The sequence below is a fragment of the Jaculus jaculus genome, chromosome 12 (genome assembly GCF_020740685.1).
Source record: "Jaculus jaculus isolate mJacJac1 chromosome 12, mJacJac1.mat.Y.cur, whole genome shotgun sequence".
Lineage (NCBI taxonomy): Eukaryota > Metazoa > Chordata > Mammalia > Rodentia > Dipodidae > Jaculus > Jaculus jaculus.
In genome coordinates, this window is record NC_059113.1 from 9,103,500 (window position 1) to 9,121,814 (window position 18,315).

Below are 18,315 nucleotides of genomic sequence, written 5' to 3' on the forward strand. Positions count from 1 at the left end.
TTTCTTCTTTCCCTTTGAAATGGAAAACGATACTGAGTTTCCTCTAAGCTTTATTTCTGACACTGTTCCTGTTCCAAATCCGCAGTTTCATATTGGATCTCCGTTTGTTGCTCTTCGCAGGTTCACTGAGCAGCGTCTGGGGCAGGATGCTTCGTGCCGGTTCCCAGGGGCCAGTTTGCTGAGTTCCCGTCCTTGCGGGTCTGGACTGCTGATCTTTTAGCTTCTCTGGACCAGTCCGTCAAGGCACCAAGGGCAACCGGCTGGAAGTACGGCCACGAGCCATTTTCGGGACCATTTGCCACAGGCGTAAAAACCTCTAACCTGCTACGATGCTGAAACAGATACTGTCAGAGATGTACATCGACCCTGACCTCCTGGCGGAGCTCAGCGAAGAGCAGAAACAGATCCTGTTCTTCAAGATGCGGGAGGAACAGATCCGGCGATGGAAAGAAAGAGAAGCGGCCATGGAAAGAAAGGAGTCCTTGCCAGTGAAATCCAGACCAAAGAAAGGTAACCCTAGCCTGCCCGGGCTGCCACGGGCTAGCTGAGTGGGCCGTGCCCCGCCACGGCATGCACAATCCAGCCAGGTGCAAGGGGCAGTTTTGCAAATGGAACAAGATGTTGTAGAGATTCTTAAAGCGGGTTATGGACATGAGCCCCCCACACAAACTCGCGGTGCATTTGTCGTGGAGCCGTGTGACCCTGCGCACATCTCTCATTTAAAACCAGACTGATGTTACGCTACCGTTAAATGCCACTGTTAGGGGATGGGGGTGCAGCTCAGCCGCAGAGCGGTTGCCAAGCATGCAGGAGCACTTCAGTTCCTTCCCCAGCATGCCCTACAACGTGAGGCAGCCTCGGGTTTGGCTTCAGGACTGTTAAGGAAGCTCTCTGTCCTATTCTTGGCCTAGCATTCCACCACCAGATACCAAGATCTTCACCAGCACCTTTACAGCAAGTGCAATTGCAGTTCTTAGACTCCAAGAGATTCTTCTCTCTCTCTTTCTTCTTCTTTTTTTTTTTTAAGTATCATTTTGAGGGAGTGCCTCTTAAAGTATAAGGAATTCCTTACAACAAAATAAATCATAACAGTTTGTGTTTTGTTGAATGCTTTTCAGATGTACTTCCTCAGGGCTGAATGACTCCTTAGTAGTTTGAGAGAGTTCTTTTGCAGTCATAGGGTAGGAATTCTTTATGTATTAAGATGTGTTGCAGTCAGGTTCACATTGCTGGCAGAAATCACCCAACCAAGAGCAGCTTGAGGGAAAAAAAAAAAAAAAAAAGAGGTTTATTTTGGCTTACAGACTCGAGGGGGAAGCTCCATGATGGCAGAGAAAACAATGGCATGATCAGAGGGTGGATATCACTCCCTGGCCAACATCAGATGGACAACAGGAACAGGAGAGTGTGCCAAACACTGGCAAAGGGACACTGGCTATAATACTCATAAGCCCACCCGCAACAATACGCTGCCTCCAGGAGGCTTTAATTTCCAATTGTCATCAGCTGGGGAGACCAGCATTCAGAATACTTAAGTTTATGGGGACACCTGAATCAAACCAGCACAAGACATAAGCATATACAAACACAGACATAGGAAAACACACATGATCTGCCTCCCACACAGACCCTGTCATAGGTGAATACCTAAATTGCTAAAAAAGTAGCAAATTTTAAAGATTATTTAATAAGCTATTGAAGACCAATTTCTTTTGAATTTCTTTTTTTATTAAGCAAGCCAGGAAAAGCAAAATTTTATAAAATTATTTAGGACTTCAAAGGTTGAGAAAATAAATCTCACCTGCATGCTTGAATTTATGTGTGAACACAAAATGAAATTGAGTGATTGGATTTCAGTTTATACTATCATTCACTAAAACATTTTTTCAGTGAAACTTTTATTCTCATAAAAATATAAATCTGATGGGGCTGTTCAGATGGTTCAGTGGATAAGGCACTTTCCGTGCAAGCGTGAGCACCTGAATTTGGATTCCAAGAGCCCATGCGAAGCCAGATGCAACAGTGTGCATCTGTAAGCTCAGCCCTCCTTCAGTGAGACAGGAGGGGAGACAGGAGAATCCCTCACCGTGCAAGGGCCAGCTGGCCTGGCCTACTCAGCTTCGGACAAGGAACCCTGTGTCAAGCAAAGTAGAAATCAAGAACCCTTACCTGAGATTGTCCTTTTGCTTCCACACATGGACCACGGTGTGCCTGTATCCACACACACAAATATACTCTCTCCCACACAAAAACATACACACACACACACACACACACACACACACACATCACACTACAAAGATTAAAAAAGAAGTAAGGGCTGGGTGTGGGGGGCGCACACCTTTAATCCCAGCACCCGGAAGGCGGAGTGGGGGATAGGAGATCCTCGTTAATTCAAGGCCTCCCTATGACTACATAGTGAATTCTAGGTAAGCCTGAGCTATAGTGAGACCCTACCTCAAAAAAAAAAAAAAAAAAAAAAGAAAGAAGAGTATTTCATTTCATTTATTATTGTGTTACATAACATGCATTAATTTATAGGATATAGCTCAGTTGATAGAGTGATTGTCTAATATGTGAGAAGCCTTGGATTTGAACCCCAAGTACGAACATTATAAACAATAGCTGGGGCACCATTGCCCCAGTCAGTAAAGCGCTTGTCAAACAAGCGTGAGGACTTGATAGGAAAAATACATAGCAATAATTGTATACTCATTATATATTAAATGACAATATTTTGGGTGTCTTGGGAAGATGCATTATTAAAATCAGTTTCATCTGTTCCTTTTTTTAATTTATTTGACACACACAGAGAGAGAGAGAGAGAGAGAGAGAAAGGCAGATAGAGGAATGGGCACACCAGGGCCTGTAGCCACTGCAAACAAATTCTCGACACATGTGCTACCACGGGCATCTTGCTTATGTGGGTCCTGGGGAATTGAACCTGGATCCTTTGACTTTGCAGGCAAATGCTTTAACCGCTAAGCCATCTCTCTGGCCTTCATCTGTTTCTTTTGATGTTATAATGTGCCTACTACGAAAATCAGTGTTAGGTATGTGGCTCCTGTGTGGATGGGACTGCTGGGGGCTCTAGAAGGTACCCCAACAAGCATTTATTATGCTGGCTGTGTGTCCTTCAGACTGTGAGCTGAGGGTTTTAGTATTTTATGTTACAGTACCAATCAAGCCTAAGGCATGGATTGCTATTTACATCTTACACATGATGGAAGTGAAGTTCAGAGTCATTCATTAACTTGCTAGGGGCAAATGGCCACTAAGGGAGCGTTAGACTAGACCTTGAATATGATTCTCTCCACACTGGTACTGTGAGCAAATGCGCTACAGGTCAAGCTTTACTGGGGCTTAAGGCCAGTGATTCCTGCCTGGAGGTGCCTTGCACTGTCTGAAACACGTGGCCACAGCCTTTGCCCTGCACAAGTGACACGGAACGCAAACAAGACATGGTCACTTGGCAGGAGGTTTCTCTGTGCTTGTTTCACTGAAGCAGAGGATGCGAGCTGTGAATGGTGTGTCCTTGAGACAAAACTGGGTTCATGAAACTTCATTTGCTGAATGTTCACTGTTTCTAAGGCAAGTTTCTTCATGCAAAGCCTCCCTGTTTAGTGAAACCATGATGGAGCCTTTGGCTCATGCCGTCACCAGCAATGTCTCCTCTCTCCTTTAGAACCCAAGGTGTATGGTAACAGTGGAATCATCCTTTCTGCTAGATTCACTTTTTAGACATTTTATTTATTTATTTATTTATTTATTTATTTATTTATTTATTTATTTATTTATTTATAAGAGAGAGAGAGAGGGAGAATGGGCACACCAGGGCCTCTAGACACCGCAAATGAACTCCAGACACAAGCGCCACCATGTTATCTGGCTTTACGTGGGTCCTGGGGAACCGCACTCTGGTCCTCAGGCTTTGGGAGGCAAGCAGCTTCACTGCTGAGCCCAGATGCACTTTCTGTCTTTGTCCATTCAGAAGCTGTGTCTGACTCTATTCAGATGCCTCTCAGTCTCCCCCTGCGTCTTCTGCTGCTGTCTCCTGGACCGTTTATTTTCCATCTCTGCCTCCCCCGCCCTGCCCTCTGGAATCAGTGTTCCTCACGGAGTGCCTCACTCTATACTGGTGGTCTGTAACTGTGAGACTGGGCGGGCTGTGTGTGGGAGGGAGCTCATAGATTTGACCTAGGAAAATGCATGTTGTCAACTTTTTTTTTTTTTAATCATTTCATGATGGTCACAGACACCTCATGCTGACTGACAGAATCTCAGGTGTTCATGTGTGCTACATTAAGAGTCTGTGTTATTTCCCTGGTGTAGCTCTTATGGCTTCGAAGGTTAAATACCACAAACATGACAGGGGCTCACACCCATACTGACAAGCTAGACCACCCACCCCAGCTTTGGTCTCAGGGTCAGTTACCCATGAGCCTTTATGGTAACATGGCCCTTGAACCTTGCAAGCTTGATGCAAAAACCAAATTCATCCCAACTTTCCCCACTGCTCCCCACCAAGGCGTGGCCTGTCTTTGGCTGCCTGTCATGATGAGGGGAGGAGACTCCTCCATCCCCAGTCACTGAAGCCAGACCTGTGGGAGCCTCTGTAATTCTTCTCTGACTCTCACCTGTCCACCGAACCACTAAATCATACAGAATTTACTGTGTCTGTCCCACTGCACGGAGCATTTCCCTACCAAGGCCCCAGTCTGTTAGTATGTGCCAGCTGGAAACACTGCATGTAATCCTCATGAAACTCTGATGAGGTCGACGTTGTCTCCCTATTCTTATAAATAAGGAAATAAGTTTAAAGATAGTGTTGCAGTCAGGTTCACATTGCTGGTAGAAATCACCCCATCAAGAGAAGATTGTGGGGAAAAGAGGTTTATTTTGGCTTACAGGCTCTAGGGGAAGCTCCACAATGGCAGGAGAAAACGATGGCATGAGCAGAGGGGTAGACATCATCCCCTGGCCAACATCAGGTGGACCATAACAATGGGAGAGTGTACAAACACTGGCCAGGGGAAGCTGGCTGTAACGCCCATAAGTCCACCCTCAACAATACGCTGCCTCCAGGAGGCTTTAATTTACAATTGCCATCAGGTGGGGAACCTAATATCCAAAGCACCTAAGTTTATGGGGGACACCTGAATCAAACCAGAACAGATAGATTTTGCATAAGTTAAGATTGCCAGGATTTGAAATGGATTCCAGCTAAATTCTAAGTCTGTTTTGGACCAGTTGTCTTGACCCCCAGCCTCTAGCTTGAGCGTTTTGTCTCAGTAGCCCTTTGCTGTGTGGTTCTCCTGTCTACTCTTCTGAGTGGCGTTCTCACTCATCCGTCCACTACCCGCTTCCCTCCCAGGAATGGGATGGGCAGATCCTTCAACAGTCTTCCTGTCCTTTTCTAAAGTAAGCATGTAATTTTATTAAGATCTTTAAAAAATGACTTTATATTTGATAACCCCAACATTGTTACCAACATTATCAAATATTACAGAAGATGAAGAAAGAAACTTTTGTAAGTAATGTGAGGAAGGTTGATAGGAGCCGGCCTTGGCCTTCATGTGATCGAGCATGGACCTAGAGCTGACCTTTTCGTATTGCGTTCCGTCCTACGAGATGGGGATAAAATAAAAGCAAACAACAACAACAACAACAAAAAAACATGATGTTGACCTTATCATAGGTAAGTTCAGCTTACCCAGCATCCTGTCACATTTGCCATCCCAGCATCCCTTGTGCTTGGTTCTCTTCTCAGTTGGATCATATTTCTAAGACTGTCCTAAGAATAGGCTTTGTGGCCACACAAACCAGTTTTGAATTCTGATCTCAGAATGTAGCAGTTTTATCCTTGCAAGAAGTTACTTTCTTGATCATCAATGACTTCACCATAAAAATGAGTCAAGACATCTGATGGTGGCATGTAATGATGTATATGGTGTGGACATCCACCAATCAGAAGGGACATGAAGCTGGGTGTGGTGGCGCATGCCTTTAATCTCAGCACTCGGGAGGCAGAGGTAGGAGGATTGCCGTGAGTTCGAGGCCACCCTGAGACCACGTAGTGAGTTCCAGGTCAGCCTGGGCTAGAATAAGATCCTACCTCAAAAAACAAAAACAATAAAAAATAAAAATATAAGAAAGAAAGAAAGAAAGAAAGAAAGAAAGAAAGAAAGAAAGAAAGAAAGAAAGAAAGAAAGAAGGGACATGGCCATGGGACTGGAGAGCCAGAGGCAGCTGTGTTCATCTTTTGTTTTCTGGATTCGCTGGGTGGGACAGTTCCTAGAGGCCTGGGTAAAGAATGAAACTTCTTGGAACCCCTAGGACAGCAGTTGTGGAAGTACCTTGGGTTGTTCACCACCTTAGTATTGATAGGTACACTATTTATATTAGCCCCCGCCCCATATTTCAGGCAGTCCCCTGTATCTGTGGTTTATACATCCAAGGATTCAATCAAGTAGAGTTGAAGATATTAAAATCTTAAATTCACATCTTTTCCAAACACGTTCACTCTTTCGTTGTGTCACTATTTCCTAAATAACACACTTTAACAGCTGTTTACATAGTATTTGCACTATTTTAGATATTAACAATAATCTATGAATGATTGAAAGGATACTTACTGTAAAGTATTCACAGTTTCTATGCAAATATGACACTATGTTACCCAAGGGACTAAGTGTCTATAAGCTTTGCCATGTGTATATATATATATATTTTATTTTTATTTTATATTTTGGAGCTGAGCATGAAGCCCAGGGCATTTTTCACATGTAGACATGACTGCTGAGCCACATCAGCCCATTTGTGCAGTTTGATATCCACTGAGGATCCTGTAACCAAACTGCCACAAAAGAAAGACTGTAATATGTCCCCAACTTGTCATGGGATCCTGCTGGTATTGATGTTGTCTGGCTCCTGTTCCCCGAGTTGCTCGAGTTCTTGCGGCAGGTTTACAGTACACAACGGTCGTCCTCTCCTCCTCTCTCTCCTTCACACCCTGTCACACAGGCAGGCTCTGCGGTGGTTCCCCTTCCACTTGGAAACGTCAGAGCAGAGCCCGTTGCTCTTTCCTCATGGTGCAGTCTTAGCCTTGGAGGGTCTCAGGTCGGCCTGATGCTGAGCGGAGACTCTCGCTGGGCCTGCACCTCTCCTTCTCGCGCCCCCACTGGACCCACCAGAGAGGAGACGCCAGATACAGCGATGCCGGAATATCAGACTGGAAACAAGCCTGGCCGCATCCTTGCCAAGGGGTGCGCCACCCCATTTTATGCAATATTTTACAACCCTGCCTCATTAGAGGGCTTACACGCAGCTCCACATAAGGAAAATCTTTCAGACGAAAGAGAATATTTCTCTGAAGAATGAGGTGTGGTCACATGTCTGCTTGGCCAATCGTGGTGGTGTGGTCCCGGAGCAGGACAGACCCACTTTTCCAGAAAAGCTGGTTTTAGAGGAGCGTTGTGAGAATCCCTAGCGAATGAATTGGAAGGACCCTGGAGAGTGTAGACATGGTTCAGAGGTGGGTGGGGGGCTTATAGTTAAACGGAAGTGCCATATAACGACCCTTCCCTTATTGTCCTCTGATTGAAGCACACATGCAATTTCAAGCTGAAGTAGATGGGAAACCCAGAATGCCTGGACAATGTTCACTTAGGAAAAGACACTGCGTGTCCCTTTAGAATCCCTTGTGGTTATAACTTTGGCTTAAAGAGGCACGCCTGAGCAGACAGGTACTCTGTGCACAGCTCTTAGCTTTTCTCCTCCCACACTGCAGATTTGCTTGTCTCCTTGTCAACTCTTCCTTCCTTCCCCTATGCTTCATCCCTTTCCACCCCCATTTTTTTTGTTCTTTCTGAAACAGTTTCGTCTAGCCCAAGATTGTCTCAAACTCTCTGTGTAGTTAAAACGACCTTGAACTCCTGATTCCTGTGCCCAGATCTCAGGAGTATTGGGATTAGGAATGTGTGCCCCCATGCCCACCTCTGTGGTGCTAGGGAATTGAATCCAGAGCTTGATATATGCTGGGCAAGCACTCTACTAACAGACCCGTTTCCAACAGAGTGGAAACTTTTGTTTTACCTATCTCTACACACATCTCTATTTTGAGCCTTCCCGTTACCCTAATTCTCTACCCTTCCAGCAACCCAGATGTAAGGCCTGCACATGCTTTCCCGACTGAAAATCGCCCCCCTGGCCATTCTGAAGCTGCCCTCCTGCCCCGGGGCCAGCGGAGCAGCACTGGAGCGCAGGAGGTTCTCTGGCCAGGTTGCTGAGAGAATGGCTGAACTCCTTTTCCTTAAGGAAAGAGAGAGGGAGGGAGGGAGGGAGGGAGGGAGGGAGGGAGGGAGGGAGGGAGGGAGGGAGGGAGGGAGGGAGGGAGGGAGAATAGGCATGCCAGAGCCTCCAGCCACCGCAAACGAACTCCAGATGCATGCACCACCTTGTACATCTGGTTTACGTGGGTCCTGGGGAATTGAAGGAAGGTCCTTTGGCTTTGCAAGCAAGTGTTAACCGCTAAGCCATCCCTCCAAGCTTCTTCTGTCTTTTGTCAGAACTCTGCTTGCACAGTCATTATTATTATTTTTTTAAATCAGGACTCTTTTTCTTCTCCCCCGAGTTGAGCTTGTGCTTCTTTCTTGTCTGGGTCTGCTTCTCTTTGTGGCTCAGCTATGCCAATTCTGTTCTAGGGATTACAACAGTAACATCTAAAGGTCATCCCATGTTCACCTGGTCAGTCTCCACATCATTTCTGAACTCTAGATCAGGTATTAGATGTCTACTAGGTGTCTCCACATGGATTTCTAATAAAATTTAAAAGAATAACTTATTCTGCATTTCCAAATAGCTCACTATCTTATTCCCCAAACTCATTTTCTTTCTTTTTTTTTTTTTTTTTTGAGGAAAGCCCAACAGACTGCCTTTTTAAAATATATATTTTAGATTCACTTACTTATGAGAGAGAAAGAGGTAGAGAGAGGTAGGCAAAGGGAGAGAGAGGGAGGGAAAGAATGGGTGCGCCAGGGCCTCCAGCCACTACAAACAAACTCCAGATGCAGGCGCCACCTTGTGCATCTGGCTTACAAGGGACCTGGGGAATCTGCTTCTCTTTATTACTGCCACCATGTTCTTGTCACTGCCACACTCCCAGCGCCACTACATTCCAAGTTTCTGACTCCTGGTCTTCTTGTTTGCCTCTCTTCTCTGCTTGTGGATCCGGTGCCCTCACCCGATTCACCAGCAGTCCTGGGGTCTCTCTTCTCCCTGCCCCGCTACCCAGAGTCCTTGCTGCTGCTAGCAGCCTGTGGTGCTCTCTGGAGACTCTTCCAGGGGACACTGGTACTGCCACCCCAGCTGAACTGAGGACTCTCCGGGCTCTGTCTGTTTGTCTCTCTTGGCAAGCTCCCAGTGTCTGTCTGCTCTGGGTGGCATTCTCATGCTGCCAAAAAAAAAAAAAAATATTTGCAGAGAGTTACATAGGTGAAGGTTGAGAGGTGGTCATAATAAAACATATCATTAGTTAGTATAATAGGGGGAGTTATGAAGTATGACAGCTTTCTCAGGTTAACGAGCCATTTGCCATTTCCAGAGACCGAGCAAGCCCTGGGAGGGACAGCACCAGGCCGCCTCCCTGCTGGGACGTGTGGGGAAATCCGTTTTCTCTCCCACCTGGGTGCCACGATTGCTGTTTCTCCTCTGTGCAAACAGCGTCGGGGGAGCTTCCTTCTGACTGACAGCTGTAGCGTCCTATGGCAGTGTCGACTATTTGAATCTGTTCCACCCTCCCCATGGATCTGGTCAGGATGTTCCTAGAGTGCACTAGTGTCTGCTGTCCTGAGCGGAGCAGAAAGTGCTAAACAAGGATCAAGGATTGGAGCAGCCAGCTTTTATAATGTATCTCAAAGTAGCGGCGTGGAAAAGGTCCATAATCTGTTGCCCTCCTTTGCTTGCTACATGGAGGGTGGGCACAGTCCCAGTGTGGCGTTCTGACTCTGTGTTTCTGTGTGTGCATGTGTGTGCACTTGTGGACGCTAGAGAGCTCAGGTGCTGCCTATTTATTTATTTATTTATTTATTGAGATTGGGTCTTTCATTGGCCTGGACTCACAAGCAAACCAGGCTGACTGGCTAGCACACCCCAGGAATCCAACAGTGTCCCCCTCCCCCCAGTACTGAGATGACAAGCTCGTGCCACAGCGCCCTGTTGATTTTCCATGGATCCTGACAATCAAACTCAGGTCTTTCTTCGTATTTGCAAGGCAAGCACTTCATCAACTGAATTATCCCCTGGGACCCTGAAGTTCTAACTTCCATAGCCTGGGTGACCACGTGACCTTCCATTCACACACTCCACCACTGGCTGGCCTGGAGATCGTCACTAGACCCAACTTGTATGTGCTAAAGACTCAAGGTGCAACGTAACAGGACTTAAGGGAAGGCAGGGTTTGTTTCGGCTTACAGGCATCATGGCAGAGAAGGTGTGGCAGAGGGAGGAGGAGGTGGCTGGCCATATTGCATCCCAGTCCGGAAGCAGAGAAAAGAACGGGAGGTGACTGGGCTGTAAAGCCACCACTCATGAGTAGATCTGCTCTGGGACCTTTAGATTTGGGGGTGCACTTCTTGGCCTCTCCTAGGCTCACTCCACCTTCTTCTGTCTTCAGGAGCCATGCCTCCCACGTGGTAGCTGTGTTTCCAGAATGACAATGTAATACAACCCGTGACAGCAACTGTAAACAAGGGTTATTTAAGTAGCTTCACCAAGTGTCACACTACCCAGTGGGTATTAGCTTCTCACAAGCTGGTGTGAATCCTGAAGCAGCCATAAGTAAATAATAGCTGCTGACCTCTGTTGAACTTCTCTTCCAAGGCTGATCCCAGGGGCAGGCCTTGGCACCCCTGGTGTGGCTGCTCCTCACAGCACTCCCAGTAGTAGATACTGGGTCAGCATTTTGCAGATGAGGAAAGCCTTAAGGAGTGAAGTAATTTGCCAAGTCATACAGCCGGTCGGTGACAGGGCTGGGATTTGGACGCAGCCAGCCTGACTCCACAATGCATGCTTTTCTGACTTGAATGTGTATATGGGTACATAAACCATTTTGATCAATTTTTTCCCTTGTTACCTTCTCTTGCCCTGCTCCTTCCCAATGAACCACGTTTTCTTCCCAACTAGCCCCACTTCTTCCTTGATACCTCATCTCTCTCTCTCTCTCTCCCTCCCTCTCTCTCTCTCTCTTTCCTGTGAACTGTTGAGTTTCATTAGTGCTGCTTATGAGCTTGGGTTGGGGATTATGGACCAGGACATGTGTAATTTACCAGCGGCTACACCACAGAGAAAAGCCCATCTCCCCTCCCCCAGCAACCACTCATTGCTACTAACTCCCCAGAGAGGGATGAGATCTCCTGAACCCCTCCACCACCCACGCAGAACGCTGATGGGCCCCATCATGAGCAGGTAGCCAACCACAGCTGCTGTGAGTTCATGAGTGCAACAGCCATGTCATGTCCAGACGACAGAGTTCCGCACTGCCCCGACCTTGTCTTCCTCTCCCTCTCTATCTCAGTATTCCCGAGCCTGGCAGGAGATTGTATGGATGCCCCATTTGGTTTAAGTCAAATGCAGACATTTTAGGTAGTGTGATAGTGGAACCAGCAAATCCTTGAACAATTGTATAGTTCTGGGAGACAGGGAAATCCTTAGACTTGGAGGTTGTGGTGCCCCATGTTAGCTTTCTCCCTCTCTCTCTTACCCCAAAGGAGAATGCACATCCTGAATGTTTGCTTCCCCCCTCAGCACCTGCAGTTACAGCACAGGCACGTGCAAAAACTGAGCCTATCTTGTTTATAAACAAACATCCCTCTACTCTTCCTGTTACTTCCTTTCAACGCTATTCATTTCCTTCCTTCTTTCCTTCCTTCCTTCCTTCCTTCCTTCCTTCCTTCCTTCCTTCCTTCCTTCCTTCCTTCCTTCCTTCCTTCCTTCCTTCCTTCCTTTCTTTTCATAACTAGCCTGCGAGGAAAGTGATGTCATAGAAATGACATGACAGCCCTTCAATCTCATGCTTAGAAGAGATGAAATCCAAGTTGAATCTTGAAGGAGTTTCAGGCACAGAAGGTTGAGAAAGAGAGTGCAAGGTAGGCTCTTGCTCTAGCCCAGGCTATCATGGAATTTACCATGTAGACTCAGGCTGGCCTCGAACTCACAGCGATCCTCCTACCTCAGCCTCCCTAGTGCTGGCATTAGAGGAGTGTGCCCCCACGCCCCGCCAGTGCTGCTGGTTTCTGAGCAGGTTGGATGTGTTTTATCTTCCATAATTTCCCCCATGTAAAGATGCCAAATACTTTACTGAATTGGAAACACAGCATTTCCATAAACACAGATATATGATCAACTCCCATTTTGCTTTGTTTTGTTTGCAGAGAATGGCAAATCCGTGCATTGGAAGCTGGGCGCTGATAAAGAAGTGTGGGTGTGGGTGATGGGCGAACACCATCTAGACAGGCCCTACGACGTGCTGTGTGAGGAGATCCTGGCGGAGCGAGCGCGGCTGCGGGCGGCGCAGGATGCGGCGCTCAGGTAGGACGTCGTCGGCGTCTCAGCAGGTGGCGCTCAGGGAGAAACACTGCGCAGGTGCCTCTCACCGCATCTGGCAGCGGAGCAGGGTGAGATTTGAGGGTCCTAAAAATATCATTTTAGGTCTTTTGGGAACCTTTCTTTGGCCTTTCAGCGATTCCCTTAGTTCTTACAATGCTCCAAGATCAACCCCTTCGTGGGGCCTCCAGCCACCCCAGTGCTGATCTGTTGTCATGGACCATCCCTGTTTCCCAAGCGCCTTGCTAGAGCAGGGCAGCCTGCCACGGCTGAGCATCAGGCACACGTGTGACCCTTGCAGTGTCTCTGCCCAAGCGCCAGGCCTGAGGAAGGAAACAAGCAGTGGAACAGGCAAGGACCTCCAGGGTCTTCCACCGGACGCAGGTGGCTTCCAGGCTGGGAGGAGAAATGGGAGGCGCTGATGTATTCTCTGCATGTGGTGAGCTGGGGTTGGCGTGGTGGGATTCCTCAGTCCCAGGTAGAAGCTTATCATTTAGATGCTTAGAAGAGATGAAATCCAAGTTGAATCTTGAAGGAGTTTCAGGCACAGAAGATCGGGAAAGAGAGTCCAAACGGAGAGCAAAAGCAGGATTGGACCTTGAGCAGCTCTTGGGATGTGCTGAGCTGCTATGAGTGCCTGGAAAATATCTGGACGAGGGGTAGGAGATGGTAGGCAATGTTTTAACGTGCCTTGCAGGCTAGATGTAGCAGATGTAGCTGTCTGGACCTTGTATATGGTCGGTGAGGAGGTTTCAATAAGACAGTGACATCCATAATCAATTAGTCATGTGAGATGACGTGAAGGGGGCACTGAGGCAGCCCTTCAGTACTGTCCTTTCCTTCTGGGTGATGACATCAACAGCCTCACCTTGGCGAAATGGAAAAGAAATGACATGCCAGCCCTTCAATCTCCTGGGCTGGTGGTGATACCCGTTAATTTCTGTGACACTGGAACTACATATACACATAAAAAGATACAGGGACTACTCACTGACTGACCCTAGGAAGGACGTTTGCACTGGAAGCCTAGCTTGGAACCAGGAGTTGGACAGACATGGGTTCGAATGCTGACGGTGCCTCTGTGCAGCTTTGAGTATATGATATTTCTTTGGTTCTCCTGGTATAAAGGGAGGATAACATCACTTTCCTTGCAGGCTAGTTATGAGGACTCAGCTGTTACCTTCAAGGTTCACAGCCAAGAACTTGGCAGAGGACGAGCACTGTAATGAGCATCCATCACTGTTCCTCACGTAGCTTGATGACAGTCATCTGTTTGGAATGGCAGTCCATGTGGAAGAATGTTGTTGATAATCTCATTGTTATTTCTCTTCAGGAAAGCTCAGCCAGAAGAAATCCCCGACAGCTTGAAACCAAAACCTCAGGCCTGTGATCTGCAAGTGCCAAGGAGGTGGGAAGGTCGGACTGTCCCTGGGAGAGCCGCAGCGGAGGAGGGGTCGAGACAAGCCGCCGCAGTGGCATCCAAAGAGGAAGACGTGTCCCACGTGAGTCTTGCATACCTGCAACTGCGCATGGCTGCGTAGGTGGGGGGCAGGACGAGATGAGGGCCAAGGACAGGGGTGTAACTGAGTCCCAGAGGCTTAAACTGGCTATCTTGGTAAAAGAAACTCCCACTTTGAAGGTTTTACCATTTATTTTATTTTTTGCGGGTGGGGGGGAGGGGTCTTGAAGAAGATACAGCACACTTTTCTCATGAGAGTGAGGATGCTGAAGGAACTCTAGTAATAAAAGTTGGCATTTTAACTGGGGCATCGTGGGTGCACATCTTTAATCCTAGCACTAGGGAGACACTTAGAATACATAGTGAATTCCAGGTCAGCCTGGGCTGGAGAGCAAGATCCTACCTCAAAAAAAAAAAAAAAAAAACCAACAACAAACAAACAAAAAAAAACAATAAAATAAACTTTAAAAAGGTTGGCATTTTAGTTCTAAGATATTGTCACTATATTTTTCCATGTCTGTAACAGAAGTCTACCAAGTTTTGCTATCAAGGCCACACAGTAAACTAGGCTTTGTGGACTAAATGGTGAGTCACAACCGCACACAAATGACCAGGCACGGCCCGGTTCCAGTGAAGCTGCACTTCCAGAGATAGGCAGCGGGCTGGGCTTGGCCCACTCCCAAATCAGATTATCTATACTGAGTCTTCCTCTTTGTATTCAGAGCTCCTAAACTTCATACCGGCACCTTTTGGGCTTCCTGGATTCTGCCCATGCTGTGGGATTGCTGCTTCCCCGGCACAATAGGATGTTTTGCTCAGAACTGATAATGAATTAATTCACTTATGGTCTGGGTACTTTCGAAAGCTCAGACCTAATTTGCTGCTCGGATTGTAGTTTGGAAGAGCAACAAAACTGAAGGAACTTATTCTGCCAGGAGTTCAATTGTGCTGTGAACGAAGGGCAGATTTGCACTTGTGTGGCCTCCATGCAAGTTTACGTGGGTTGTGTGTTTCAGACAACTGGCCCCAAGCTCCTGTGGAGATAACCACATGGTTATCTCTGCCCGGCCTACACCCTGGGCAATGCTCAGTACGTGACATGGGTCAAGGGTCGCTGCAGTAAGGGCAGGCTCACACGGCTGCGGCTTCCCTTCCATGCCCACAGCACTCGGGATTACCTGTTGTCTGCCTTTGTTCACGTTAAACGTGAGCAAACTGACACCAGCTATGGTTAAGCAATCTGCTAAGGTCTTGCTCACACCTGGGTCTGCAGGACCCTGAGATCACACCTTATCTGTTAACACTTGTTCCCGACGGCTTTGGGACTGTAGGGAAGGTGGAAAAGCTTCACAACTGTTAAAAACATAATGTTTACAATATTTAGTCCAAAATTCGAAAGTTTAGTTTATGTCCCAGGGCCAGGCCAGAGGACTTTTCCAGCTCGCACAGTGGTGCCTTCAGTGTCCCCAGACCCAGTGTGTGCTTAGCTTGTTGAACATCAGCTGTCTTCTTTCCTGAGGGCGGAAAATGAAGAACCCCCACCCCCCGCAACAACATAAACCTTCAGGAGCACTGGGTATTCATGCTTGAATCAGATTCCCCAAGCAAACCTTTATTTCAAAACTAGGCTAAAAGATTAGAATAGAAACCAGAGGCTGGAGAGACAGGCCAGGCATAGGCATCTGAGTTCAAGCCCCAGGGCCCACAGACAGCCAAGGGTGATGGCTCTCATTTATAACCCCAGTGCTGGGGAAACAGAGAAAGGAAGATCCTGGGGCTCACTGCCCAGCCTGTCAATCCTTCTTGGCAAGCTTCAGGCCTAATGGAGGGAAAAAAAGACTGAAGGTATCTGAGAAACAAACACTGGAGAACGTTCTCTGGCCTCCACATGTGTGCATGCACATGCAAGTTCTCACGTGCACACACACAGACTCAATAGGTACCATGGTTATTATTCTTCAAGCACATAATAAATACTACAGGGAGAGGGATGCTGTCCCATTCCTTAGATGTTTGCGTAAGTGTCAAATGGAAAGAAATGGGACAGGGAAGAAGGAAACATTTATGTACAAAGACTGTGGAAATGAAAGAGTGAAGGGGTTTGATCCACCTCAGCGTTTCATCGTTCCCCGTGTCAGGAGATGTGCCAAGTTCCGCTGTACGGTTTGTTAAGGGCACCCCGGCAGGGGATGCTTTCGAGGCAGTGACTGTCACAACGCATTAGTAGAGCATACTGAGTCTCATGACAAGTGTTTTTCTAAGAGAAAAGGAGGTGGGGACTCTAGAGACAGAAACACAGAGAAGAAAGTCAGGAGAGGACAGGTGGGATGATGCTGGCTTCCCCAGGCAAATGCTGGAAGAGGCAGAAGGAGTTTGCTTAGAATCAGTACGAGGGGCTGGAGAGATGGCTTAGCGGTTAAGCGCTTGCCTGTGAAGCTTAAGGACCCCGGTTCGAGGCTCGGTTCCCCAGGTCCCATGATAGCCAGATGCACAAGGGGGCGCACGCGTCTGGAGTTCGTTTGTAGAGGCTGAAAGCCCTGGCGCGCCCATTCTCTCTCTCTCTCTCCCTCTATCTGTCTTTCTCTCTGTGTCTGTCGCTCTCAAATAAAAAATAAAATAAAAATTAAAAAAAAAAAAAGAATCAGTACGAGGGTGTGAACACCTTGATCCCAGGGTTCTGGAAGTATAAGAGAAGCATTGTTGGGCTGGAGGGATGGCTTAGTGGCTAAGGCATTTGCCTACACAGCCAAAGGACCCAGATTTGATTCCCCAGGACCCAAGTTAGCCAGATGCACAAGGGGGGCACACACATCTGGAGTTAGTTTGCAGTGGCTGGTGCCCTGGCATGCCCATTCTGTATTTATGGAAATGCTGTGTTTCCAATTCAGTAAAGTATTTAGGATCTTTGCATGGGGGAAAATTATGGAAGATAAACAAATGACATAGCCGGGCCCCTGAGCTTAGGTGTCGAGGACGTAAGGGGTCACCAGCATGGGCAGGAGCTCTGGGCAGAGCTGATTAAACAGAGATGATGAGCCTGGCTTGTAAAGAGTGAAGGTTCCCCATGCCCTGCTCATGATGGTGGCGTGGATAGAAGCCAGTCCTGTACACAGTACATGCAGTTTGAGTTACAGCTTTCTCTCCTGGTGTTACGTCATCCCCTTCATTTCACAGCCTCTTGTGAAGTGAACAATGTATATACTAGAATTTCTTTTGTACAGATGAAACTGATGGTAAAGAGATGACAAGATCTGCCTCCAATTCACAGATCGGGATGGCCTTGTTTTCCATATCTGCTTTATCCTGTGCTCCCGTAAAAACCTTGACACGTTAAAACCTGAACTCTTCACCTTGCCTCAGACCTTCTCCTTTAGATGGGAACTCCCGTGGAAACTCAGGGCTGGAGGGCTGAACCGTCCGATCTGCTTCCAAAATGCAGTCTGGTTTCCAGACAACGAATGTCCAGTTCTAGCTATGGTTTATTATCTTCACTAGGATATCTAAAGGATGTTGCCTTTAAAACCCTACTGTTCTATAAGGTGTACAATCTATTTTTAAAAAGGATACAAATACCTAATGCTTGTGTGCATAACATGAAAGGATTTAAAGAGCTATCAGTCTTCCAGGCACTTAAATGATCTGAAACCATATTCAGAGAAAGCCAGCTTCGGATTTACTAAATATCTGTAGTAAGTTTTTTCCCATAAAAGAGCGTCACTAGAAACTGTGCTCTGTAGTCTAATAAAGTGTTCCAGACCTGAGACCAAGGGCATTCCTTACTGCTGTGACCTAAAATCCCCAAGGCCCGTAGAAGCCGGTGGAGGTTAACTTCAGCCGAAGCACGGGCACGTACGCAGCGCGGCGGGTGAGTGGGGTCCTTGCAGGAGGTAGTGCTTCTCCCAGACCTCGGCTCTTGCATCTGTGTTGAGCAGAAGAGAAGCTGGATTGTCTCCAGTGCCTTCTGTGTTCCCGTGCTGCTGATGCTCATCCGAAAGAATTACTGAGGCCGACACATAGCCAGGGGTCCCCTTTGGCCAACGCAGCACATAGATGAAGTCTCGGCTTCTTCACCCCTCCCCTGGTTTACCTGCTGATATTTTGGCTAGGATGTAATCAGGTTGACAGAATGCCAAGGCCAGCTTCAAGGGCAGGAAACCACACATCAAACGAGCTGCCACCGTCATGTTTGGCTTAGAGCCGGCCGCTGGGGTGACTGTGGTTGTAGGTGGGCCGGGGGCAGTCGGCATGTCACATCT

The 18,315-nt window shown here is 47.4% G+C and overlaps 1 protein-coding gene across 1 annotated transcript in view; it reads left to right on the forward strand.

The window, feature by feature from the left end:
- Sh2d4a (SH2 domain containing 4A) overlaps positions 1–18,315 on the forward strand; it is a 64,535-nt gene that overhangs the window by 5,357 nt on the left and 40,863 nt on the right. Inside the window, exons 2-4 of the mRNA XM_045131147.1 lie at positions 121–510; positions 12,429–12,585; positions 13,934–14,102. Of these exons, the coding sequence (XP_044987082.1) occupies positions 330–510; positions 12,429–12,585; positions 13,934–14,102 (507 nt within the window). The 5' untranslated portion in view covers positions 121–329. The remainder of the gene's footprint in view (positions 1–120; positions 511–12,428; positions 12,586–13,933; positions 14,103–18,315) is intronic.